Raw genomic sequence first — 26,588 nt, 5'->3', positions numbered from 1 at the left:
TGTAGCCTCGATTGGTAATTACTGGTATTTTGTTTGTACAAGTTGAATTATTCTTCTTTTATTGCTGTAGTCGTTAATTGCTCATTTCCTTTTCCGAAATTAAGGTTTGGAGGGCTAGCTTGCTTTTATCTTTGAATGCACGTTAACTGTGACATGGTAATCCAGCTTGTTACTAGTCTTGAGTCGCCGAGTAACAAATGGAACTGGAGCTCTTATTTCAAACTATTTTATCAAAACGGTCAAGACTTTTTTACAATAGAAAAGAAAAGAACTTGCTCATAAAGAAAATTTGATTCATAGACTGATTCATTTAGATTCATATGATAATGTGAAATTTATGGTCATCATTTCGGAAGTCGATTGTGAAAAAAAAAATTGGACGATCTGACAAATTCTGTGGACGAGAGGGCGTGACAAGCAAAGTCAAAACTTTATAAGTCAAAGTGTATAAAAACGGGATTCTCCAACCGGAATCGGCAAGGAATAAAGCAAAAGAGACAAATCAACTGTAAAAACATCGAAATTTAAGATTCTCCTAGATGAGCTCGTTTAGGCTCAAAAGAAAATCACCTGCCGGTAAGGTTCGGTAACTAGAGATTGAATCAAGCAATACCTGTTGAAGTTTGTCACCGATCCATATGCTCGAAGAAAGTCCTCCCTTTTCTCATAGAATGTGGGCGGTGTGAAGCCACCTAAATTATGTCAACACAGACCTTAACAAGTTTATCCAGTGTAATGAGGGAATAGTATTGCCTCATGTCCAAGGTTTGGTTCACATGATGTTGACTGGTCATGTAGCGCTAAGTGTTTGCTTTCCCGCTGGTTGGAAATGGTGGCTCAAACGATATACGAATATTGCAGTTTGTAGCGTAAACCTGCGAACGTCACTATACATGAATATCAGTACTCTCACTCCCGTACGCACACCGAAGTCGTTGAAATGTAAAAAGAGAAAAAATGGGTGCAATACGAGCATAATAATGCGGGTATCTCATCTTAACTTTTGCAGTAAAGATGCCATGTGGACGAGACTGAAGAGCGCTCTCGAAAGTCAGGATGACAAATTAGTCTGTCAGAAACGAGGACGAAATAAGAGGCAGGTATAACTGGGTATAACATGCTCACAAGATAAGGGTAAGGTTGATACAATATAGGCCTACGTCTGCGTTACAGATACATCGTGATTAACATGATAGTTATGATCATGACTGTGTTTAAGATTACTATATTCGATCATCACTGTCATCCTACGCAATATCGTTGCTATTGCTATTATCATATAATATTATCATTAGCTATTATTGCTATTATCATATCAGTAACGAATATTACTCAAACCAGTAGAAGTAGTGGTAAAAATATGAATAAAGTTGTAGCCTTAGTATATAATCTTGGGAATAAAAAGACAAAGATAGAGATAAGGATAAAGATAAGCTGTAGTATAGTATAATTTTGGGAATGAAAAAGACAAAGATAATATATCCCAGAGTGTGTAATAATTGAAAGATCAGGTTAAACCAACGCAATATTTAAAATCATATACTGTAAATTTGCATTTTTTAAATTATTATTGATCTACATATTTTCAATGTATGTGAAAATTTGTACAGGCGAGCCCTTGAACGGAGAATAATTGTAGCTGTTCTGTGCTGAAGACTGAACAAGTTAGATTTTACTCTATTTGGACCAGGAAAATATAAACGGCAATAACGACAGATCAAGGTATCGGATGTCTGGTTTGCAATCTGAGTAGAGAAAAAAGGTGACACCTTTATTTTGAATTGTTTTGTTCTATGGGAATACAATAAGAAGCAATATACTCATATGCAAACGGTCTCGAGGACGATGGCTTTTAAGAGATGATTATAGTTTTGGTTGATATGGAGCTTCAGGTTTCCAACTTTTTTTGTGTGATAGTTAGAAATGTCATACAAAATATTAAAAAGCATACAATTCTAAGAGGAATTCAAAGTTTATTTGATGAACATCGGTTTCAAAATGGCTGAGATATCAAAAAACAAAGAGATGCTAATGAATGGAGGGGCCCACCTTTTATAAGAACCTCTTTGTTTCACTTTGTTGTTGTGTTATTTTTGCTGATATATCAAAACCGATATTCATCAAATAGACTTCGAATTTCTCTTAATATTGTATGCTCTTTAACATTTCATGTTGTAGTTCCTAATCATCTCGCATAAAGTAAAAATCTGAATCCTCACCTCAACCAACACTATCTCTTCAAGTCCCCTCCCCCGAACTAGGTACCGAGGATAAAGTGCCTTGCCTAGAGGGCATAATCGCAATAGCCAGGAAATATTCAAACCAGAGACCTCATGGACTGATGTAAATTCTTCTCATTCATCCAGTTGAAGTACAAGATCAATAATTAGTTGAATCAAGAAACTGGAAATAAACTCACTGTTGCGACGTTTCGCCAATTATCAATTGGCTTCTTCGGGCGAATGAAGCTCCCGATGATGGAATGGCCCTTAAATAGTGCGAGATTGTGCAGACCGAAGAAACCAATTGATAATTGGCGAAACGTCGCAACAGTGAGTTTATTTCCAGTTTCTTGATTCAACTAATTATTGATCCAGAGACCTCATGGTTGCATAACACTTCTTTTGTTATGTTTGTTAACATTACTGATGAGTTAGAGATGTGTGTGAAAATTTTTCCATCACATATCCTCCTGTTCTTATTTTCCTCACTCACCAAAATCATATTCTCTATCTCTCTCACAACCACGCCTTCTTTTATCTATACTGGAGTATCTTAGGGTCTATGTTAATCATACACCATACACGAACCGCAAAACTTGTAACATTCAAAGTAAATGTGCATTGTATCCTGTATTACCTGTCTGTATCACATAAATCATTTCTTCACGTGAAACTGATTCATTGGAAAAATCGTTACTTTCACACTGTGAGTCCGCCCGTGGTTTGATAGAATATGAGTCGCGCCATGTGTTTGATTGTGTCACATTATACATGTATGCTGGCACCTTTAAAATTAGAGATGAAACTTGTATAGCACATCATTGTATCACACCGGATTATATAGGCTGCTGCGAGTGTTTCACTGTGCAGAACGATCCCTACTTTGAACTTGTTTGCGGAGAACAGGTAGGCATCAACTGGACTAATCAAAGTGGTCTCATTTATCTCTCTTTGTCATCCTCAGACTCAGAGTAAAACCCCCTTTTAAAGGAGGTTACTAAATTAATATATTTTTTGTTTTAGTTTGTCCCCATGCATGTTTTGTGCGTTGTATCGATTAAACAACCTGTAACATAATGCGTTGTGACCCAGTATGAATATAGGAAATATGCTTTATGTTCAAATTCATAAAATTCTTCCGTCGAGATGTTTTCATTGCAACTGACTGACAATTGTCAATCAGTTGCAAAGGTTTTGTATTGTTTAACAATTCTTTTTCAGTCTACCCCTCCTCTATTCTTTCTTGCTCTCTTTCTCTCTCTTTCTCTCTCCCTCTCTTTTTATTTGAATATATTTCTTACATTTTCTTTTGCTGTTTTCACTTCTTCACGACAGAATGCGTATGCGTGTTTGGAACCAATTCGCGTTTTCATACATTAATATTCTTTATTCTTTTCCAATTATATTTTGTTCACAACAAAAAAGAAAGTTTTTCGTCATAATCTTCATGAAATTGCTATGATTATTATGATAAATCAAAAACTATCGATTTCCGGTTGGATTCTTTCAACCCATGCACACCAGCACTGACCCCTGACCAGACCACTAATGCCTTCATCACGGAAAATCCAGCATGAATTATGAATGTTTTTATGACCCATGTGGAGTGATTCTGAATTCTTTAAAAGTGAGATGTTACCCTATACGCTGAGTTGTCCATCAGTAAATCGGTTACCATGATGACCGTCTCTCTCTCGCTCTCTGCATCACTTAGATTTGCGAAGTTAAGAAGTCTCAGATATTGAAAGGATGCTAACAGCGTTATCAGCATGCACATTGATATGATACCACGTAGCAAAAACACCGGTCATCTTGAAAAGTGAACGCTACTGATTGTGCGGTCTATTCAAATCACCTCTGAAAATAATTTCTTAATACCTGCAATATTTTGGTCCTGTGTTGTATCCGTGTTCCTTGCACTCGGTTCAATACTGGAACCTACGCTTAACATGTTTTCTTTTTAAGTAGGTTCCATCATTATTTCTTTAGCATTTATATTTAGATTCAAACTTTCATAGATTGACCACCATGTTCTATACGTTTGTAATATTCTATTGTGCATCCTAGCTGGATATCATGTATTATTTTACTTTGTTATATTTGAAGAACTATATCATTGAGAAATATGAAAATAGATTGAAATTGAAATTTGACCTCGTAAAGTAAGCGTGGATTTTACCTCTGACTTTTAGGAGTTGTGTGACGACTTCCTGATATGACAGTGATGTTGACTTGATAGTCAATATGATTATTGGTTACAATGATTATGTCCTTATTACCTACAATACATTTAGCAGTATTCTAGCTGTATATGACTTTATTCTGGATGGTACGTTGGTTATTACGTACTGTGTGACCCACGGTTTACAGCTCTACTTTTTTAGTGGGCCACACTTTTCCACCTTTATCATATACTTACTTCACTGTCAATCTTGCAAAGTATACATAGCTGTTCTTCTTATTCTACTTTTTGCACATATATTTTTAATATTCCTTAAAATCACATCGTATCATGTATTTGTTACAAATTGATAAAATGTGATTCGTATACTTTTCTGTTATTTACTCATTGTGTTTCACCCTTTTGTTGGATGGAAATAAATGATAATTGAATTGAATTGAATGTAACTACGACAAATTTCGACGAATCAAATCATTTTAAGTGAGAATTTCGACTTTCAAGCCACAGTTATTGATCTGAAGCAAGAAGCTGTCACTCGCACACAGCAGACACTAACCCGTTGTCTAACAACAATACACAACATATTTTTTTTAAAAGTTTGAATAACAAAAGCAACATAGCTTAATGGGTAAACAGAATATTTTTTTTTGCGTTAATCGTTGTTACAAAGTATCATGCAAGATATAGATACCAAACAATCTATATGTAATATCAAAACACACCAAGAACAAAACAAAAACAAAAACAAAAACAAAACAAAAACAAAATAAAATCATAGCAATAAACATTTTGGTAAATAGCTTAAAGAAACAAGGATGCTCTTATTGAAAACTACATGCATCTGCTCAAACGACAATGATGATAACTTCCAAAAAGCGTTCTCCTCTCACGGGAAGTGGTGCAATAGCCTGTAAATAATGTTGGCGTCGACAGTCATTTTTGACATTCGCTTGCAGGTTTTTATCGATATATCCATAATAATTTAGGAGTCATGTTCGCCATAATCATGCTCAGAACAAGTACGTTTATAATTTGAAAGCAACAAGTAGGTCACGAAGATAACGGTCTTTCCTTGTCGTCAGATTATTCCTGATAAAGTCCGTAGACCATGACCACGGCAAAGAGTGACCCGTTGCTGTAATGCACCGTGGTCATCGAATCCGTACTGTCGTTCCACAGGCACCGACTTCCCAGCTGAACACCGGGCTTCTCCTTTTTGCTGCCGATGTTGACGACGACGACGAACTTGTATCTCGGGTATGACATCGACTTGAGGTCCTCCATGATGGCGGCTGCGATTTCGCGCGAGAGCCGTCGGCACTGCTGCGGGTCATACTGCGCCTCGGCGAGCCGTCTTTCCAGGATGTCTTCCGACGATCGTTCGATGTTGAAGGTGCGGAACTTCCTCGCCGGCTCCATGCGGTACGACGGCTCGAAGGCCGTCGACGGGCGCGACGTCGATGGCTCGGTGAGGAAGGTATCCTCGCTGGGCGCTGCCTTAGGCAACTCGGCCTCCGACATGGCGTCGATGTCGACGATTATAGCTTACCTCGTTCCGACGACAGTGTCCAGCACTGTGAATATGTCTACATACGAAACATAAGTCAATTATTACGCACTTAGGCCCACTGCTCTCGCCTTTGTCTTTTATAAAACAGAGATGCACTCACACATAGATATCCGGACCTGGATATATCACGAAGATCTGCGTTGTACATTAATTTACTCCTCGTTCACTGCTATAACTCACGCGATTCAGTTCTTATTGCATCCGTGTCTTTTATCTCACTAGGATGTGTCACGACATATTAGGAGGCTGACACCAAAGCGTTGATGAGCTAGGATCAACCGTTGTTAGAATTCTTCTTCATATTCGTCGACATAATGATTATTGATTATCGTTCTCGCGGTCCTCGTCTCATGTAACTAAGGACGCACCTGCCCCAATAACTCACGAGCAGCCGGTACATACTCGGGCTTCTAGTGTGTGTGTGTTTTCTACATGCCCATTGTTTGACAGCCCGCGTAAATCCCATCTCAAACACATTTTGCTCCGGGGACTAGCACTCTCAGAACTATGAATAAGTTAGTTAGGTAGAGACAGTATAAAGAAGAAAAACAGGTAACTGAACAGTTAAAGTCCGTTAGCAAACAACCCCCTGCATGTGTGTTTAAGGAAGAGTCAATCTTGCCGGTGTCTCGTGTTTATCGGATTGTTCACATTCACCTGTTGTATTAAAAAGAACTTTCACTGATAAAAGAGGAGCTGATTCCTGTGTTTCCTCTCGGTCTCCATTTCAATCATTTAGCACAGGCCTAATCTAGCATAATCATGATTGCCTTGTAACCCAATATGATATAGTATATAGGCGATAGTAATACATTTCCTTTGTTATTTTCGTATGTTTACTTCAACTTCAAGCTGTTGTTGTTGTTGTTCATTTTCCATCTGTGAAGATGGCTGAATACCCCATATTCAGCTACACTAAGCTGGTCTTCCATGGGGTCCAGTTGGATGTGGGGTGGGACCACTTCACCGGGTTAGACACCCTGCTCTTTGCGATGAATTAATGAAGCGGGATCTTTTACGTGCATGAGCTGTGACTCTCTCATACACGGGACCTCCATTTTATGTCCTATCCGAGGTTTTTAACTTCAAGCTGTAATTGAAAGGACTTGCATGTGCTTACATTGACTTTGTTTTATTCTTCTTCTGTGAACTCATGGACAACAAGGAGACGGAAACATGTTGATGTTTTAGCATCACAAATTTTTCCGTCCTCCTTAATTCCTTCTTTCCCCTGTGACCATTACGATAGAATCAGATATTCACAACTGATGCTGGTATCTGAAAAGTGATTTTAGAGAGAGAGAGAGAAAAAAAAATGTAATCATTCTAGTTATTGGTTGTAACTCAAGGAGTGGACCTGGTCGAAATGATTACAAAAAGATGATGTCGCATTATCGTACAACTCGATTGAATGTGAATGTCAGTACATGTATGTTTTGATTATATTACATATAATCTTTACATATTCTATATTTTTAGTGTTGTGTGTTTGGAGGGTGTGGCTGCTGACCAAGGCTTAATGGTACTCACCCCTCCCCCTCCCCCTTCGCCCTCTCCTTTCGCCCCCCCCCCCCTCCCCATGAAAGAAGGGGGAATCTTCAGACGAAATCAGAATGGTCAGACGTAACCCTCGAAAAGTCAAAGGGTCTTTTTATGCTTTTGTCCACTTCACTGTTTTTTTTTCTCATTTGTGTGTGTGTGCGGGGGGGGGGGGGGGGGGTCAGGGGGGCTGTAGCCTCCAGTCCACAATCTCGGCCATCCCTGTATGTAACTTCTCGCAAATTAGTCTCATCCAATCAAATCATTATTACAAAAAGAGTTGTTTGTCCACACTGCTTTAGCTCCAATGCTAATAAAAGAGCTCGCAGGAAAAACTAATGAATAGAATGATGTCTGCTCCCTCCTCTAGATTGATCTCTCCCTCTCTCTCTCTCTCTCTCTTTCTTCTTTTTCTTTCTGGCTGTCTGGCTGTCTTTATCTTTCTCTATAGTTTTACAAATCGTGTTTGAGTTGCATTTATTGAAACCTGAAGTGATGGAAGATTTTATCTACGCGGTATCTCAAAATGTATTGTCCTTCGAAGAACTAACGCCGGTAAACAACTCGCTCACTCACTGCCGTAGCATGACAAACACTCTATACTCCCTGAAGCAATGATATAATGCCGGTATTTACTCATTGGTATAGCTTGTGGAGAAATTATCGAGAAACGCTGGGGGTAAAACCAGAAGGCCCCAACACGCTGTGTAATGAAAGAAGACAAATAAAAAACATCTGCGCGTTGCATTTTGCACGACACATTCTTTCGCTAAGTATCGCTGAAGGTTGTCATTAAGTATTTACCTGTCTTTGTGAGTGCGTGTTTGCGTTTGAAAGAAATTTTGGAGGAGAAAACTAATGGTTACAGCAAAACGTCAATCCATATCCTGATTGCCTTCAATTATCTATAGAACTTATGCTTTTCAATTCCTAATTACATCTAATTTTCATGGTACAGTCAACTCTTGTATGTAGTCAAGATCATTTGTGATTTTTTTTATTTGCCTTTGTTTTTGATTTATTATAGGCCTATTATGTTCTGTGAAAAAGAAAATGAAATGAATTGAATTGAAACTGAAGAAAATTGGTAAAATAGAACTGAAGAGGCCTTGAATAGAATCTAAAACACTAATATGTAAAAGTTCTTATATTGTAAAGTTTCCCATATTTTCGACAAAAATCATCATATTGGTGATCGCTATCACCTGGTATGTAAACTGGAAGACGTGGTAAAGACTTGCTTTACAGATCCCCTATATCATGGACCAGCATGCATGCGCATTTAAACTCTAAATCAGATTTTCTCGTTTAAGATGAATTAAAGATAATAATTCACTTTCTTTGCATCAAAAAATTGTAGAATTGATCAAATGATGACAATGATGACCTCGAAGTGCTGATGAATGCAGTTACCAAATTATCAATCGGAAACGTGATCTTTATATGTCCTTCACAAACCAATAGGAAGCTGTGAGGCGATTGTACCATGGCCTTATCTTACTCGCAAAAGGTGATTATGCGTAGTTCCCTTGAAGGAAATGTCTGAGACTATTAAAATAATGCAATAATTTTCACTTTAGCTTCAAGTGCTCTTTTCATAAACCTTCAAACGTAATGTTTGTTTCATTTTACCCTATTTATTCACGTTAATTTGATTTGAATTAATTTAATCTTGACAGAAGGAATAAAACACCTCCTGCTTTACATAATTTTTATCTTAGGTTTGTCATATGCCGCAAGGCTTCGATTCCTTAGAGAAGTTATTAAAGGTCCTCTCTCATCCATCATTTCTCGTTTCCCTCCATAGGCAAATACGCAAAAATAATCACACGAAGATCTTGTTTTTTTTCTTGCCCACACTTACAGCAAACGACACAACTTAGGTGAGATTGGAATTTTCGTTCATTTATTCCTGTCTACCTATGGAAATAGATGAGGCAGCGCAAGGATAGCGACTAACGATCAAGATCGACTGTCGACATTATTGCCAGTTATGTTAACCAAAAATTCATTTTCTGTGTCCTCTATCACTTCTATCGCTCCATTTCAGACCTGATATTCGTTGTTAGAAGTGAAGCCATTCAATATAATTGTATCAACAGACATAAAGTTATATTCGATGTGATATTATGGTGGGTATATAATATCTGTCAAGTAGATAACCTTTTACTGAAATGTTCCAAGTCTTTTCATGAACTATTAGTTCATTCACATATTTCATATTACTGGACTATTGTCACATGACGGGATATAGTGCAATGTTATTGCCTCCTAGACTGACGCGCCATCAGCTGGGCTTTCTCTTTACACCTCGCGATGGACAGTGCTATGTTCGGCATGCTCGGCCTCCGATACGGCCGCGCCCTCGTGCACATCTCGGCGACGACCTTCATGTCGTGGTCAGCTGCCACGCGGGCGATGTCGCGGAGTACCATGCCCAGTGAGTAGACGTCGGAGTGGATGGATGTCGCTTGCTGGTTCCGGGCAATTTCGGGAGCCAGGTGCTGGTACAGAAGACCCTGGCAGTATTCCTCTTCTTCTCGAAGAGAGAAGGCCGGCAATCGCAGCGGCATAACGATGGTACTGCCGTGGCCGAAGTCGATGATGAATGCTCGCCAGCGATCGCCGCACTCTTGAAGCAGGATGTTGTTACTCTTCAAGCCGTTGTGAAGGAGACCTTTCTCGTGCAAAGCGACGATCCCGTTGACGACGTCCAGTGCTATGTCGATCCACTCCAGCAGAGTAAGTCGGGGCCGATTCCAAGCCAGGACGTCGCACAGAGGGTACGTCTTCCCCGTCGACTTGTCTCCAATGAACTCCAGCACCATACCGAGGTTTTCCTCAAGCTGAACAACGCCGTGCATCGCTGGGAAAGACGCGAAGCCTGACATGACGTAATGCATGACGGTCTCTTTCAGCGATCTCGTCATGATTTTGTTGGTCTGCTCGTCGTCACTGAGCAGCGACCGTTGCGACTTCCGGTCCTGTATCTTGACGGCGACGGGAAGGCCAGACGGGACGTAGTGCATAAGACTGACCCTGGCAAAGGCACCTCTTCCAATCACCAGCTCGTCCGTGTCTGCTTCTGTCTGGCCAGCCGACTGCCATGGCTCGAGCGAAGAGGGCTCGAGGCGAGCGATCTGGGTCTTGGAGAACATCGCCAGGACTGCTTGGTCCACGCTCGAGACGGTTGACATCTGAACACAGCCATTGTTGATGACGAGGCTTTTGTGGAAACTATACGGGGGAATTACAGCAGATCATAATAATAGTCTATGAGTAATAATTTTAATGTTGATGGCTGATTTTTAACAGAGATGCGTGATATGAAGCCATGTAGCTTGCCAATAGTATCTGATTATACTAAATTTAGATTAAAATTGTTGGAAATGGAGGAGACACGCTGAAAAGCCCATTCCCTCCCCCTACTATGCATACATCAGTTCAATGTGACAGGTGCCAAAAGCTGAAGCAACTGTGATTCTATACGTATACGGCCTGAATTTTTATTTCGTTGTAACCGGAATTTCGTTATAACCGTGTTCGTTATAACGGGAGTGCACCGTAGTTAATCAAATTATATAGATGTGTGTTTTTATAAAGAATATTATATTCCTCGTTAATGACATCGTTTCCAGCGATTGGTCTGCATAGATTCATGTGACTAGACATAATATCGCTATGGCGTTAATTACGTTGAAACAAAATGCTGATAGAGACAAAAAGTGTTCTACCGTTAGGACGTTTATGATATCATTCACTATACCATAAATGCCGTCGTAAATATGCAATGGAATAATGGTTTTCAATGATGGCTTGAGTTAAGTGCTGTAACCGGTATTGGCCTCGTAGACCACTTGTATTCAAACTGAATCCACCGTAATAAGTTCAATCCAGTATAATCAGGATAGGACTTATAGAGTGACAATAATGTAGCGAATGAAAACATTTCCATTCTTTGTTATGATAGATTTTCTATTTAAATTGGAAAGACATAAAACAAATATTCATGCGCCATTTCGAGCCACTTTAGTAAAATTATGGATTCCTCGGTGCAAGATATAACTCGAATTTCTTCTTCTGCGCCCCTATAATATAACAGTGCTGTTCAACATGCCACCTCGGAGTCCATATTAGTAAGTGCATGGTTTACGTGTATTTTGTTTACAATTCCTCATAATGTATGAAAGCTCAAGAGAAGAAATCAAAGATGACTTACGAAGACAATAGTTTGCGTAGTCTGCTGACCATTTCTTGGTTATCGTTATTCTCGAATCGCAGACGACATAGCTCTTCCTTTGTTCTCTGTTTGAATACCTCATGATCCCTGGTAGATGAAGTGAAAGAGAAAACAAAATAATCTCTAAGAAGGCATATTATAGAAATTGGGTAGACATAGATGAACACGCGCCTTGAAGTCACCGGGTATATTGGTGTTACGTCATATGAGTTGTGCATTACGTTTCTGCTAGTCAGTATGATCCACTATTAAAAGCTTCATTATCTTCCACTATCACCTTTTTTTTTCCCACTTTTTTTCCCCATGATGTGTCTGACACGTGTGTGTATATATGTGTATGTGTACATGTGTGTCATTATATTGTCATTGGGCTGATTGCATTACAGTGCAAAGCACACACAAACATACACACACACACACACACACGCACACTTTGTTTTCAATAATCTTTATTTTTCCACATTCAAACATGAAAAATAAAACATTCCATCGACTAGTTTCTGACATATGTTTCGGGTAATGTTACATACAATTATGATATTATTCATTAGAAACAACACGCACACATACACACACTTTTTTTGTTTTTCCTTGATATTTATTGATTTCATTCAAATCATTCATAAATCAACCCATTCTGGGTGTAACATGAACAAAAATCAGTACAAATGCAATTCAAAACACAAACAAATCCATTTGTCAATTTTTATACATGTACTGGAAATAATCTCTCTTCAACATAAATAACTCGATTATAGATCAACCCTACTAATAATTTCTTCACAAGAGAGTTTTTACATGTACCAAACCTTCTCACTTACAAAAGCATATTATACATTAAAAAAAACCCAGATACATTATACAAATCTAGAATGAAATCATTCATAAGAATACGCACACACACACACACACACACACGTACACACAAACACGCACACACACATACACACGAAAATCCATCAGGAGCGTGTCTCGTTATACGTCTAAAACGGAAGGCCGTTTGATGATCAATATGCTTACTTGTGCTGTTTCTTTTTTTTTAAGCCAAGTCAGACATTAACAGGAAATGTTGTCCCAACAGACATTATTATCATTCGTTATTGCTGTACTTCAATCGTACCTTGCCGAATCACCTTGGCTCCTCACAATATCAGTCTGCGTACTGTTCTCAACCTGTGTTGAGATAAAGACGACATTGTACCTGTACGATGAAATTTATTTTTCACCATCGCCCAACCCATCTATATCAAACTAGCGTAATTAGCAGCACCAAAACAATGTATCTTCATCTCCCAACTCAGTGTGGTAAGGGCATCAGTGAAAAACAGAGAAATAAATAGAGTTCACTTGAATTATAAATGAGGTAAAAAAAAAAACACACATAGAGAATATTAGGTTCGCGTCATTTTCTAACAGATTATGAGGAAAGCTAAATCAACAATAAAACGCCAACAGAAAGCATATTATGCTGCCAGAGTGTAGTTATTGCAATAAAGAGAGAGAGAGAGACACACACACACACAGAGAGAGAGAGAGAGAGAGAGAGAGAGAGGGAGAGATAGGAAAGGGAGAGAAGGGAGAGCAGGGAGGGAGAGAGGGCAGGAGAGAATGGGAGTATAAAGTAAAGTTTTGTTTTTTGTTTGTTTTGTTTGTTTTGGGGGTTTTTTTAAACAGCAAACCGGAGAATGTTTTTTTGTCCATGATAATCCTCGGACGCCACCGCGGACGAAATGTTTTTTCTCTTTGTTTTACTGCACTGTTTGCATCGAATCACCTCACGATATACCCACACTTGTAATTTGTGATGTGGTATACGGGAAGAGTGTAAGATTATAAAATTACATAAAGTCATGACTTTAAATAACGTTTAAATCATATACTGGTCCTGCAATTAAAAATACATGTAATTCAAAGGAAGGTTGTTTTTTTTCTCACCAATGAAGGAACTGTTCGCATAGCAGGTGAAAGGTCGCTCCTCGTTATCATCTCACCAGATGGTCTGTTCACTGATGTTTCGACATTGGTGCAATGTGAGCCTTCTCTCGGATTGCTCTGAGTGAGAATAGTAAGTGCTTTTCATTATGTAGAGTTGTTTTGAGATGGTTTACAAAAGGTTATAAAGACTATAAAATCACACACACCATTGCATTCCATCATCGCGGTCGCACGAAATAGAACGGAATGAACAACTGAGCAGATATACACAGAGGTGCCATCAATAAATATTGAGATATGAATAGTGAAAGAGTACAAGGACTATCATCATCTTCACTGTCATAAGTACTATCATAGTCATTATTATTATCATCATCATCATCGTCATCACAATAACACTACCGAACCATGACATTTATATCACTGGTTTGCAGAACTCTACAAAGTTATCATGCTGCTGGACTGTGAGCTGTATCCCCATCATATTATGTAATAATTATGTATTCATCACGTGTTTATACATATAGGTATTAATACAACAGTTATGTGTGTTAAAGGAGGTGTGTCAATATCTTCTGTAGATTTGACGCGTTGCGACGTCCACTCTCACTTATACAATGTATACTAACGACGCGTCGTATATATAAAAGGCGATAAACACCATCAGATATATCGCTCATTTATGTATATATATATATATATAAATATATATATATATTATTCATTTATCATACATATTATCTATATCTGTATGCACATACTGACAAATACTCTTACCATGAATTCTGATTTTAAGGCCTTTACTCGTATGAGTTCCTTCTCCAATCCATCATACTTTCTCTTCAACTCCACGTATTGTTTCCTGAGCGTGACGTCTTCCTCTACGTCACAGAAATGCTTTTCATTCGAGCCGGCCGAAACTGAAGCAATCTTATCCTGCATCGTCTGAAAATAATAGTGATTTAGATAAGGTAAGATATTTGCACAATATAGTAAGTAGTTTAAGACGAGTTGAGTTTGGATAGACCCTTGCAGACCAACTATTATTCCCGACAAGATTAGTCACGTTAGTTAGCTGTAATGTGACAGCCACCGCACTCTGAGGAATGTTGTGATCTATGCAGATTCTCCTTATTCATTTATCCTATACACGGCCATCGAACTGTGTGATTTTACGCTAAAATTATTTGGCACTTGTTTGTTGTCGTTGTTGCTGGTGTTGCAATAATAACTAACAATTTTGTTTTAGAATTTGTGAACATAATGATCTTGCGATTAGGGCTTTCCTCTCGTTCGATTTTCCTAACGTCTATTTTGCTCCCATACCTTGTGTGCGGCAAATGCCCAGAACACAGGATTTCCTACAGAGCTTGTAGCTTGAAATAGAAAGAGAGCGACAGGGAGACCGTTATTGCCGGATTCTGAGATTATTAGATGACTTTAATATGGATGACGCACGGACCTTTTTGGCAACAATGGAGATTTGCACGTCTCTTTTTACGCTTCGCCTTCTAATTTTTGTTTCGAAAGGCAGGTCATGCAAAGACTTATATAGCAACACTCATTCAACAAAGAAGTTGCACCCACCTCGAGATGACATCTGAGCTGTGTTTGCTTTTCGCCGTTTTGCCCGATTTTGTCTTCAAGTTTCTTGATCAGAGTCTGTGAGCATCTCACTTGCTCCTCCGCGTTCTGTCGAGGTTATGAGAAGGACCAAAATAATACAGCACTAGCGAAAGCCAAGCAAACTGAGGTAAAATATCCGTCGGGAAAAAAAAGAAACATGACGAAGGACAACAGTCATCTCAGTTCAACTTGGTTATTTCTTGAATGAATTATTGAGATGACTGCATTTTATTTTGGGTCGATTGGGAAAACTGAATATAAATCATTGCATGTGCATGAAATCAGTAACTAGAGAATTGCATTACTTCCCAAGCATCGTCATGAATTTCTAAGTTCATAATTCAGAAAGAACAGAATAGAGGAGGACAGGGTGACAAAGAGGTATAAAATAATGTAAAAATAAGAATAGTCGTTGAAATTACAGCCACACAAAAGCAATAGGAAGATATATAACTATGAAAGGGGAAGGGGTGCAAAACAAATCTCTGTATAGACTTACTTCAAGACGTCGTTTCATGCACGTCTTCCATTTCTCTTGTCTTCTCAAAAAGACCTGAAGTCTCTTGATGACGTCATTGACGTCACTTCCTCTTGGTGCGTGAGTTATCTCGCGAACGGCTTTTAGCAGCGTGCTGTGGACCTATGTCAGTGGCACAATGGCATTGTAAATGTTATTGTGGTATCTGTCCTGATTATACTCGACAAATTGACAGATAAAGTGTGTTTAAATCGTAGGCGTATATTAAACGATTTGTATTATACCATATTATCGTTCGGTATTGCAATCGACGGCAAATTCGGAGTAAGCGCATGATGATCGTATAACAGCGACAAAAGAATAGATCATGTATAGCATATAGACATGAAAATAAATCAGGCGGTGAATAAGCACATAATACACTTACACACACACACACACACACACACACGCAAAAATTCACGGATGAGTTGAATTCACAGATATATTACCTGAACTTTCTCATTCAGATCGTGGATAGTTTTGTCGTAATGACGAAATTTCAACTGCAACTGGCAGACGGTCGACGCTGGTGTCGCATTTCGCGGGAGATCCAAGACGCCTTTTAGGAGGGTCATTAACACTTTCTTGACATCGTCCTACATCCGAACAAACAAGGATAGAAAATACAAACAACACTACATATGAAGTGAAAAGAAACAATTGCTTCTCTTTAAGGCGCCAGCACCCTTCTGACCATAGATCTCATACCCCGTGTCCGTCGGTCCATGCTTTGACGTCAATCGTTCAAATACCCCTATAACACGTTTGGCGATAATTAAACTTGAATGGAAAAAGAAAATCTGTTACAAAAAGAATCTGTAATTGCCACAAAAAAGTGGATTTTTTTTGGATGTATAATCTTTTCACTAAATGATCATGTATTAATCAATGTAACAGCGTTTGTTGCATGAATCCTCGTTCTTGATGATGATGAGCCTTTTTGTTTTGTTATGCTCGAAATTGTTGAGATTATTCAAACGCATACTCGCAGTCGCTGGGTGGATACGTTAATTCGTCTGTGCCGTTTTGTATTTACTCCGAATGAGTTATCCTCCTTTCTTACTTGCTTCTTAGCCATTATGACTTCAGTGTATCAACAAGACTTTTTCATTTATCCATGATGCAGGCTCAGTCTATAATGTGTCACGTATATATTAATACGCGATACATTCTAATCACTATATTATTTGCATGCATTGTATTCAACTCATTTAGGCTCGAAATCTTGTGTGATATTGTTACCATTTTATTGGTTTGACGCATTCCCTATTTTATTGCTTGTTTTCATCTGAATAGAACTAGAGTCATTTTCATCTATAACCAAAGTAGCTATTTGCCCTGCTCTCTCCATCATTCATACCTTGTCTTTATATCTCTGTCCTTTCTATTCATCTCCCTCTCTATGTCGGTTTATACATGACAAATCCATTCAACCAAACTTTATTGATGGTTTTATAAATATACCTCGTTTCGTCGTGGCGTAATACCAGGGGACTGTGTTGAGGACGACGCAGGGGAGCTTTGAAGTGGAGATGACGTCGACACTTGTGACGTCACGCTCATGGCTGTTTCGCTGCTGCTGTTATCCATTTCCTCTGCCATGGGAAAATGCACTGTGATTCACCTGTTCAGTTTGTGCGAAGGAATACACTGAATGGTGGATACGGACTTTCGAGTTTTGACGACGACTTGAGACAATCTTTTACTTAGAAATTGATTCTTTGCTGAATGAGGATATTCTTCTTTTTATTTGTACCTGACATAGGCAATCTAGACTTTATGAATGATTATACAGAACGCAATCATTGATTATGATGTTGTTAGATTGAGCAGAGGGAGAAAAGTAAATCTACATTCTAAGTAGGTTTTGTTTTTATTTCATAAATGGTATAATAGCTTTCTGATGAACATCGAATAGCTATAGTAAAAGACATAATCATCATTTATGGAAGCCTTAATTGCTGAAGCTAATTTCATGTACTTGTCAGACTCATTCGAATTGAATGATAGAATATTATCCAGTGAGGTATGAGACTGTTGGAGTGCAACACGAACATACTACTGAAATCACAAAATATAGATTTTTACCTTTTGATCTCGTTCATTAGGAACATAATTTCAATATATAATTGGGGAAAGTAATGATGTGTACGGCAAACACTCAACCAACCAACAACAAGAAAACAGTTCTCACCCGAGAAGGATACATGAGCACGAACGAATTAATGAAACAGGCAAACGAATGCATAACATCCTTACCCATCCATTTAGTCATGCCCCTGCAGGGAACATTCGGTCTGTTCTCTCTATTGTGATGATTATGTCATGAAGGGATCGCCTGTAATATGTATGTAGTGACAATGGTTGCTAGGTGTACAACTCATCGCGCAAGACGCATACTCTGTGTACGCGGTCCCGGCAAACTTTCGACCAATGGATGGGCACTATCACTGACGTGACGCGCATCAAAACGCTTGGCGTCTCTACACAGTTTACAGAGCATTGTTGCGTCATTTACCTACATGGCAGACGTCAACAGCAATGACGTATACCAACGTAACAATTGCATGCATCCTCTCTGGATGATAATGAAATTCAAAATCGTGAAAATTTGAAGAACGGAAGTGTGACAACTCTCCTACAAACGTCTAATATTGGTATTTTAATAGCCAGATGCTAGACAGATAGGCCGATATTTAGGTATAAGCATGGCTTCACAATAGCTATTGCTATTCTGACACTAACAGACTCTAACAACATCAACCTATATCAACGGTTTTTAAGGGTCTGGATCATATAACACTTGAAGCACTTTGTGGTATGCTTGACTTATGAATTTAGAGATACTGTTACAGCTGTTGATGAAGGTATACTCACATACACGCAGGCTTTCTAAGGCATATACTGCAGAGTTGTACGGTGTTTTACTTAAATCCCTGATAGAGGAATTTGTTTGTTTGTTTGTATATGTATAAGACAGATGCATCGCAGGCTATTTTATTTTGTTGGTATTTTGCTGACTCATCATCATCAGACTTCATCATTTTATTGACAGCTATTCCATCAAATAGTATTTACAGACAAATAGTTTAGTTGTTGTTGCGAATAGATTGCTTGCATCTGCATTGATCTCGTTCCATTCTGTGTATATATTTTGTGGTTGTTTGTTCGTTTGATTGATTGATTGATTGAAGATATGATGTGATATGTCTCTAATTGATCGTGTGCGTGGGACCAGAATTCGTAGAAGATATTGCATTCTTGAGCAAGGACGTGCACTTCGGCTATAATTATATAGAAGTAGCAGGCCTACGCTCTTCCGCCCCGCCCCCTCATGGGTGCAAGTACTCTTATAGTCTTTTTGTTTCTTTTACTTTTGAATGTGGCTATAGAGTCGCAATGACGTGATCGCAGATTCGCCTATATACATCGTATTTCTTAAACTCACAATGCATCAAATTCTCAGACGATGATTTAAAGCCGCTGTCACGACTTATTATCTATCCGAGTATACACAGAAAGCGCTGGCAGATCCAGGGGGAGCGCAACGTGCGCGCCCCATCCCCTTTATTTTTTGTCAAAACAAAAGAAATAAAAGAAAAAAATGGGGGGAGGGGTGTTTGCGTCCCCCTTTAATTTTGTAAAGGCGCCCCCTCTTTACAGAATTCCTCGATCCGCCCCTGCAGAAGTAGGCCTACAATGTAATTGTTTTTAGAATCCCTCATACAAAATAAACTTTTAGTAAAATATGTTTATGTTCAATAATAGTCTTTGACACATTACTTCAGACGTTTCTAACACATTCAAGATTGCCAATTCCGAACCTATTTGTTATTTCTCTTCGGAAAAGAGCTCAATCTCCCTTCTCCCTCGTGTCTTCCCTGGCAATTCCTCAATGATTCATCCGTCGAGCCCCCCCCCCCCCCCCCCCCCCAAAAAAAAAAAAAAAAAAAAAAGGCTGACAGGAATATTATGAATTGAAAAAAAAAATACTGCGACAACACTGAATGACAGAAACTGAGGAGAAAAACTGTTCTCTGGATTTGGAAGTTTATTTCAGCAAACAGAAACAGTAGCACAATGGATAATTCTAAAGAAAAAAAAAACATAAGGGAAACAAAAGACACAATGCAATGGTTAAAAATCTTTCAGCGGCTCTTAATTCCGATACAATGTACTAAGTACATGTATGTGACCATGGAGGTACCGCCATGATGTGACCATGCACGTCGCACCAGAGGACGACGACGACTGATGTACTGGGATGGTAGTGGAGCGAGCACAGGTTATGGCTAGCACACGCACGGGTACATTCGCCTGGCTCGCAAAGTAAATTCGGATATCGACGCACATGTACATGTACAGACAGACGCAGATTACTTTCATACTGACTGAAAGTGGGCTTACATTTACGCTGATACCTGAGAAAGAGAAAGAGATATTCATCATGTCTGAAGGAGGGCAGCAAGTGGACTTAATGCAGCTTCAACTTCCTCAGTTGAATGTTTTGAAGGAACAATTAGACCAGGTTTGTGTATGAAATGTGCCATATTTTCGAACGTGAAGACAAGACACAAACTACGGTACTAGGGTTGGTCTTCAAGGCGTAGGGCTTTTGAGTATAGTCCCACCTACTGGATTATGTGTCATGTTTGTTCAAGATGTAAGGGAAGCGTATCACTTGCACTAACACGTTAGAGATTCTAACTGTTACATTTAATGCGATTTTTGACTGTATATTATTAAACTTGTGTAGCAAGTTTTAACATTGATTGAATCAGTGCACTGTAGCAGCTAGCAGAGCACCTCACCCATTGAGAAACCTTGTGTCAGTTGTGAGGTAAAAAAGTAAGTTTTATGGGTATCGCTAGTGAAATTAGACAAACTAACTGTTTAGAGTCTAGTTTCTAGACACTAATTTAATTTATCTGCTGAAGCGCCGTGCGTGGTCGCCTCCTTGCCCGAGACAAGTGTGGGATTACAATTGCAAGCTGATCTGACCATCTATAAAAGAAAAATGGAGTAAATTTGTACGTTTACCAAGACATACCAGTAAAACGGACATGAGCCTTGAGGAGAGTACTGTCGTGCTGCATTGAGTATTAAATAGTGTAAACTAGGCCTACCATACTTTATGAACATGCAGAAACCCACAAAAGGTTCAGGTTCCATTTGCCAGAACTCACTTGTTTCAATCCATGTTCTACCCAGATGCTATTCAGCTGTGGAACTCCCTACCACCTTCCACCATTAGCTGCACCTCCTTGGAGATCTTCAAGAAGGAGGTGCAACTTGTAATGCTCCGATGAGCTTTCGTCTTGTTTTTAGCTGCACATAGAAAATTGTAGAGGATTTTTACCTGCTCACTGTTCACCCAGCACTTGACAAGCACAAGGTACGATAATACGCCAGAGGCGGACTGTACCAGACTGGAAGAAGAAGAAGAAGAAGTGTAGGACAGTAACTTTCTACATGTAGTGCAATAAAGAGCATTCACATACTGTACATAAATCTATGTAGTAAATTGTAGAATGCTGGTAGACTGAAGAAGTAATAACAAGACCTTGTTCGTTCTCTTCATGGTCAATGATTTCATCCTTAATTTTTGTTGATAGCAAATTCATGACTGCTTCGATTGAAATATTCCTCATACATGCAGGCCTTCATTCAATTTATTTTGTTTCTCGGCCTGAAGGAGGTTCCATTTGCCAGAACTCACTTGTTTCAATCCACGTTCTATCCAGATGCTATTCGTCTGTGGAACTCCCTACCACCTTCCACCATTAGCTGCACCTCCTTGGAGATCTTCAAGAAGGAGGTGCAACTTGTAAAGCTATGATGAGCTCTCATATTGTTTTTTAGCTGCACATAGAAATTTTTGTAGAGGATTTTTTACCTGCACACTGTACACCCAGCACTTGACGAGCACAAGGTACATTGTACGATAATACGCCAGAGGCAGACTGTACCAGACTGGAAGAAGAGGAAGCAGAAGAGGTATTAATAACTAAGATTGATTGTCACTTGCTTGGATGCTTGCAGGAGGTGGAGATGATGCAGAGCTCTCTGCAGCAACTCAAGATTGCACAGTCCAGGTTCGTGGAGTCCTCGGAGAGCATCGGCAAACTTAATAGTGACAATGACGGTAAGAAATCTGGAAGGGAGCATTTTCAATCATCAAACTTCAAGGTTGAAATGAAGGTTAGAAATGAAGGTTGTAAGTGTCGTTAACAAGCGAAGATTGAGTTATTTCAATCAGCAAACTTGAGAGTGAGAATGAGGGTAAAGTGCCAATGTGCTGGAAGTTTCTTCAATTAGTTGTCTATATATTCTGTTGAAAACATGTACTCTGATCTTGCAGGCATAATACAGTAGTTATGTTCAAGCTTGATTTGAGTTCCATGGGGAGCGTTTTAGATAAAAAATGTAAGGAAAGTAGTGATATTTTGAGGAGTTGACCTTGACCTTTGACCCCCCTGACCTTTGAACCATGACTCCCAACTTCCCTAGATAATCACTGCCCATTGGAACAAGCATAAGTTCCATGAAGATACCTTGAACCATTTGCGAGATATGGAGAAAAACATGAATTTTCAACCTTTTTTTTCACAAAATAACCTGTGACCTTTGACCTTTGACCCTGTGACCCTAAAATCTAAACAAAGTATTATCCCCACAGGATATACCCTCATACCAAGTTTGATGTAAAACCACCACACGGTTCTTGAGATATCGACAAAAACAAAACGGGATGGACGTACGGACGGACGGACGGACGACCCGAAAACATAATGCCTCCGGCCACTTCGTTGGCGGAGGCATAAAAACTTCTAGACTGTTGCATCTTTAAATGTTACGATGGAAGTAAATGTCCCTAGTAGCAATGCACATCTGAAAACATTTGCCCTCATCAGACTAGAACTATAAGATGATTAAAGTTAGAAGCTCCCCTTTAGAAGCTCCCCTTTTGTGTACTGACTAAAGCTTAAAAAAATGATATTACCGATGATATGCTTTGAAAAAAAAAAGAAATCATTTTAAAATTGCTATAGTGTACAAGTATGTTACCTGTTTGGGGTATGTGGTGCAATTGTGTGTACAATGTAATTTAACCTATGTATAGTCGTAAATTCACTGTAACCTCACACTAAGATTTTGTGGCATTCTCATATAAATTTGTCTCATGAAGAGAACTTATTCTTCATGTCCCTTATAATTTTTTTTTTCTCTTTCTTAAATTCTACCTTTTTCAAAATCTGCAGGAAAAGAAATGCTGGTTCCACTCACATCATCAGTATCCTTTGCCACTAGACTGTGTAATGTTCTTGCATATATTTTATTTAGCCATAACATGGATGTTTGTCACTTCATTTTGGGATGCAGTGGCCAGACATAGCTTCCCTTATGTTTATCTGTTTGTTAGTCCACAGTTGAGTTTGAAATTAAAGATAGTGGTGACAATAGATGATAGGCACGTATGCTCCTCAACTTTCAACAAATTCTGTTCAGTCATGTCACATCAGCCATAAAGCAGGGCTCCACACTAACTTTTTTGTGTGGTGGCCCGATGGGGCCACCAAAATCCTCAATTTCAAATTTTTGGTGGCCCGAGAGAAAAATTTGGTGGCCCCGAAAAAAAACAACAAAACATTAAAAGTTCTGTTTGTTAATGAGTCAAATATCTAAGTTTTATCATAGTAAGAATTGGAAGTTGAACATATCTAGAACCTACTCATAAATAAACCTCAACAAACTCGCAACACTCGCTCTCTGGCACTCATTCAGTCCTTTTCATCCATCCTTTAAACAAATTTAACTGCTAATTTCCGGCGAAAAAAGTTACGAATTAATTGACACACATTTCCAAAAATTTTGGTGGCCCGAGGCGGGCCACCAAATTTGCCCTTTTTTAAAATTTGGTGGCCCCGGGCCACCGGGCCACTGTTAGTGTCGAGCCCTGCATAAAGTGAGCAGTTTGTTTTTCCTTTTTGTGTGTCTGTTTTTATTTTAAAGCGCTTGTTAGGACTGCAGTATGTATGAGAATATGCAAGAAAGAGGCATTGCAAATTCATACATGATTTTCATCCATACAAGTGTATGATCGATGGCCTACATAGCCTGCTTGGCCAGGAATAAGGAGAATAGGTTGAAAAAAAAAGGCTGCAGGCATTCTCTTGATGATTTCATCTGCAGTAAAAATAATTTTGTGGTGGAAGCCAAAATTTCCTTTACATGTACAATGAGTGGGATGTACAGTAGCAATGATCAGACATCTCAAATGGTAAATCTTTTTAGAACATGAATCTGCTTCCATGTGGATGTGATTTGTCATTTCTGTACATTGTATGTTTGCAAATCAGTACCAGGTCATAAATTTTTGTCTTCTTAGTATTTTATCTTCTCAATATCAGCACTTCATCATTAAGCAAACAATGCAGCAGTACTCAGCATGTGGATTTTCCTTAGCACATGACTTTTGTTTTCAGCTCTATGTACCAGGAAAGTTACAAGATGTCAACAATGTGTTAATAGATATTGGAACTGGTTACTATGTTGAAAAGGTAAGTTACTGATTTCATCCTTGATTTCTTATTACCTGGTATATTGCATAAAAAACCCAACATTTTCTTCATATGCTATACAAGGATAGAGAATACAGTTTTATGCTAAGAATATGCCATCAATTACCCCCCCCCCCCAAAAAAAAAAAAAACAACAACAACAACAACAACAAACAAACAAACAAACAAACAAACAAACAAAACTAAAGCAGTAACAGAAAAACCCAGTGAAGGAGATTTGGGTGTCCTTAACCTTAGTGGGGAAGTACAGATGATTTTCATCATTTCACATCATGTAGTACAGAAATTGATAGCTTCTTGTATGGATTTGTGGAATTTATTGTGGCATATTTCCGTGGTTAGATGCTGCATCTTTTTATTGCACTGTCCAATCCATTGATAGTGATTGATACAGTAGAATAAGAACTTTTCTTTCATTTGAGCATCATTTTAGTCATATACTATTGTTCAGTCATTTCGAGAATGAATTGGATTAATTTGAGTAGTTTTTTCTAATCTTTTTTTTTTTTCTTCAAAAATCGGATGCATAGTTCATTCAGAGCTGGCAATTTCATGATGAGGACAAAATGAGAATTCTTGCAGCAAAATGGATCAATTTACCTTGCAGGCTGATATCATGTGTTGGCTTGATTTGAAACAGTGTTTAAATGTCATGGAAATTGTATAATTATATCCATGCAAAGATATATGTATATGGTTGTATATGACATATCTATACACATGATGGATTTCTTTCTTGCAGTCTCTGGAGGAATCTAAGAAGTATTTCAAGAGGAAAATTGAATTCGTCACCAAGCAGATGGAAAAAGTACAGCCAATCTCTCATTGAGAAGTCAAAAATGCGACAAGGTAAGCAAAACAATATCCCCTTACCCCCTCCTCCCCCCCCCCCCCAACAAAAAAAAACCAAACAACAACAACAAACATATACAGCACTCACACAGAGAGTAGTAACCAACCAGTAAACTTCATTGCTTGACTTTATCAATGCAAAAGCATGTGAATTTACTTTTGTGTAAAAAGCAAGAATGAGTTGTGTGAATATTATCAAAGAGGACAAAATTAATGGAAATTTAATTGATGAGTGTTTATTTAGAATGTCCTTGTACATTGATAGGAGGGAGAGAACAAAGCTGAAACACCTGGGGGGGGGGGGGGGGGCTTTCATCAAGGGTTTGGTCAGATACATGTAATTTTATCCTACAAACTCTTATAAGCTGCTAAAATCCTTGCATGTGATTGGTTGAGAGCAGATTTATCAGAAAACTAGAAAAGCATTCTGAGAGCGCAGACCTCCGCCAAGCAGCTACTTTCCACTGATGATCTTGCTCTTCCATAGAGATCAGCGATTTCCACCCATACGTAAGCATGCTGAAAATCGCCGACCGATTTCCCAATATAGAAGCCTTTGTTACGTCATAAACCCTCAGCTGCACGGCACGCCTCATCCTAGCAGAAACTAGAACACGCACTTTAGTGTGTGTATGAAAACCTCAAAAATGTGCAGCTTGAACTCTTAAGTTCATTGACCCTACCTGCCAAAATATCGAAAATCCTTCCGAAAATCCATATAGATTTCCAGATCACTATCAAAATTTAATTATCTGTTCCTTGTGTCTATTCTCGACCTTTCCTGCAAGTTTCATCCAAATCCGTGCACAACTTTCTGAGTTATTTAGCACGCAGACAAACAAACAATGGTATTGAAAACATAACCCTGGCAGAGGTAAAAATATCTGACAAAACGCTTGATAAAATGCCCCTCTGACTGATGTGAGATGAAGGAAGAAATACAACTTCATATAGGAGACAATGTACTGTATTTATGCTGTGACTCGTGTGTGTGTGTATGTGTGGGAATGGTAGCAGGATTGGTTTGTAGCTACCATAAAAGCTTGTACACTCTTTCTCATGGGATCAAAATGAATAATTTCATGTTGTCATAGGATGCCATGTTGGATGATGGAATGATATTCAAATTGCCATTACTTCACTCAATACTTGAGCTATGTTGCTCACTTTTCAACTAAGTTGTTGCTTGAATTTCACTGATCTCATTCCAAACCAATGTTTGTTTTAAGGCAGATATATACTACAGAATTGCATGAAAAGGGGTCTGGGGTTTAATTAAATATTCTTGGATTCAAAGCATTCGCTGTGGCTGTTCCAGTT

At 38.7% G+C, this 26,588-nt stretch overlaps 2 protein-coding genes and 1 pseudogene across 2 annotated transcripts; 1 reads left to right on the top strand and 2 right to left on the bottom strand.

Moving 5' to 3' along the window:
- Nucleotides 1-5,487: 5,487 nt before the first annotated feature.
- Nucleotides 5,488-5,925, bottom strand: LOC139743160 (dynein light chain Tctex-type 5 pseudogene; annotated as a pseudogene).
- Nucleotides 5,926-9,774: 3,849 nt separating this feature from the next.
- LOC139743158 (uncharacterized) lies at nt 9,775-16,912 on the bottom strand. The gene is made up of 8 exons (XM_071653667.1): nt 16,898-16,912; nt 16,284-16,430; nt 15,814-15,954; nt 15,276-15,380; nt 14,466-14,633; nt 12,874-12,926; nt 11,733-11,840; nt 9,775-10,750 (listed from the first exon to the last, which is right to left on the bottom strand). Exons 1-8 carry the CDS (start codon nt 16,910-16,912, stop codon nt 9,775-9,777), a joined length of 1,713 nt encoding a protein of 570 aa, XP_071509768.1.
- A 3,326-nt stretch (nt 16,913-20,238) lies between these two features.
- On the top strand, nt 20,239-25,265 carry LOC139743159 (prefoldin subunit 5-like). The gene is made up of 5 exons (XM_071653669.1): nt 20,239-20,362; nt 21,877-21,979; nt 23,097-23,128; nt 24,321-24,395; nt 25,159-25,265. The coding sequence occupies exons 1-5, from the start codon at nt 20,282-20,284 to the stop codon at nt 25,243-25,245; spliced, it is 378 nt and encodes a 125-aa protein (XP_071509770.1). The 5' UTR covers nt 20,239-20,281; the 3' UTR covers nt 25,246-25,265.
- The last annotated feature ends 1,323 nt before the right edge of the window (nt 25,266-26,588 follow it).

The sequence above is a fragment of the Diadema antillarum genome, unplaced genomic scaffold, assembly GCF_040938485.1.
Source record: "Diadema antillarum isolate AM-2024a unplaced genomic scaffold, OU_Dant_1.0 seq00001052_RagTag, whole genome shotgun sequence".
Taxonomy (NCBI): Eukaryota; Metazoa; Echinodermata; class Echinoidea; order Diadematoida; family Diadematidae; genus Diadema; species Diadema antillarum.
Note: the sequence above shows the minus strand (reverse complement) of the source record. Positions and strands in the feature narration are given on the sequence as shown.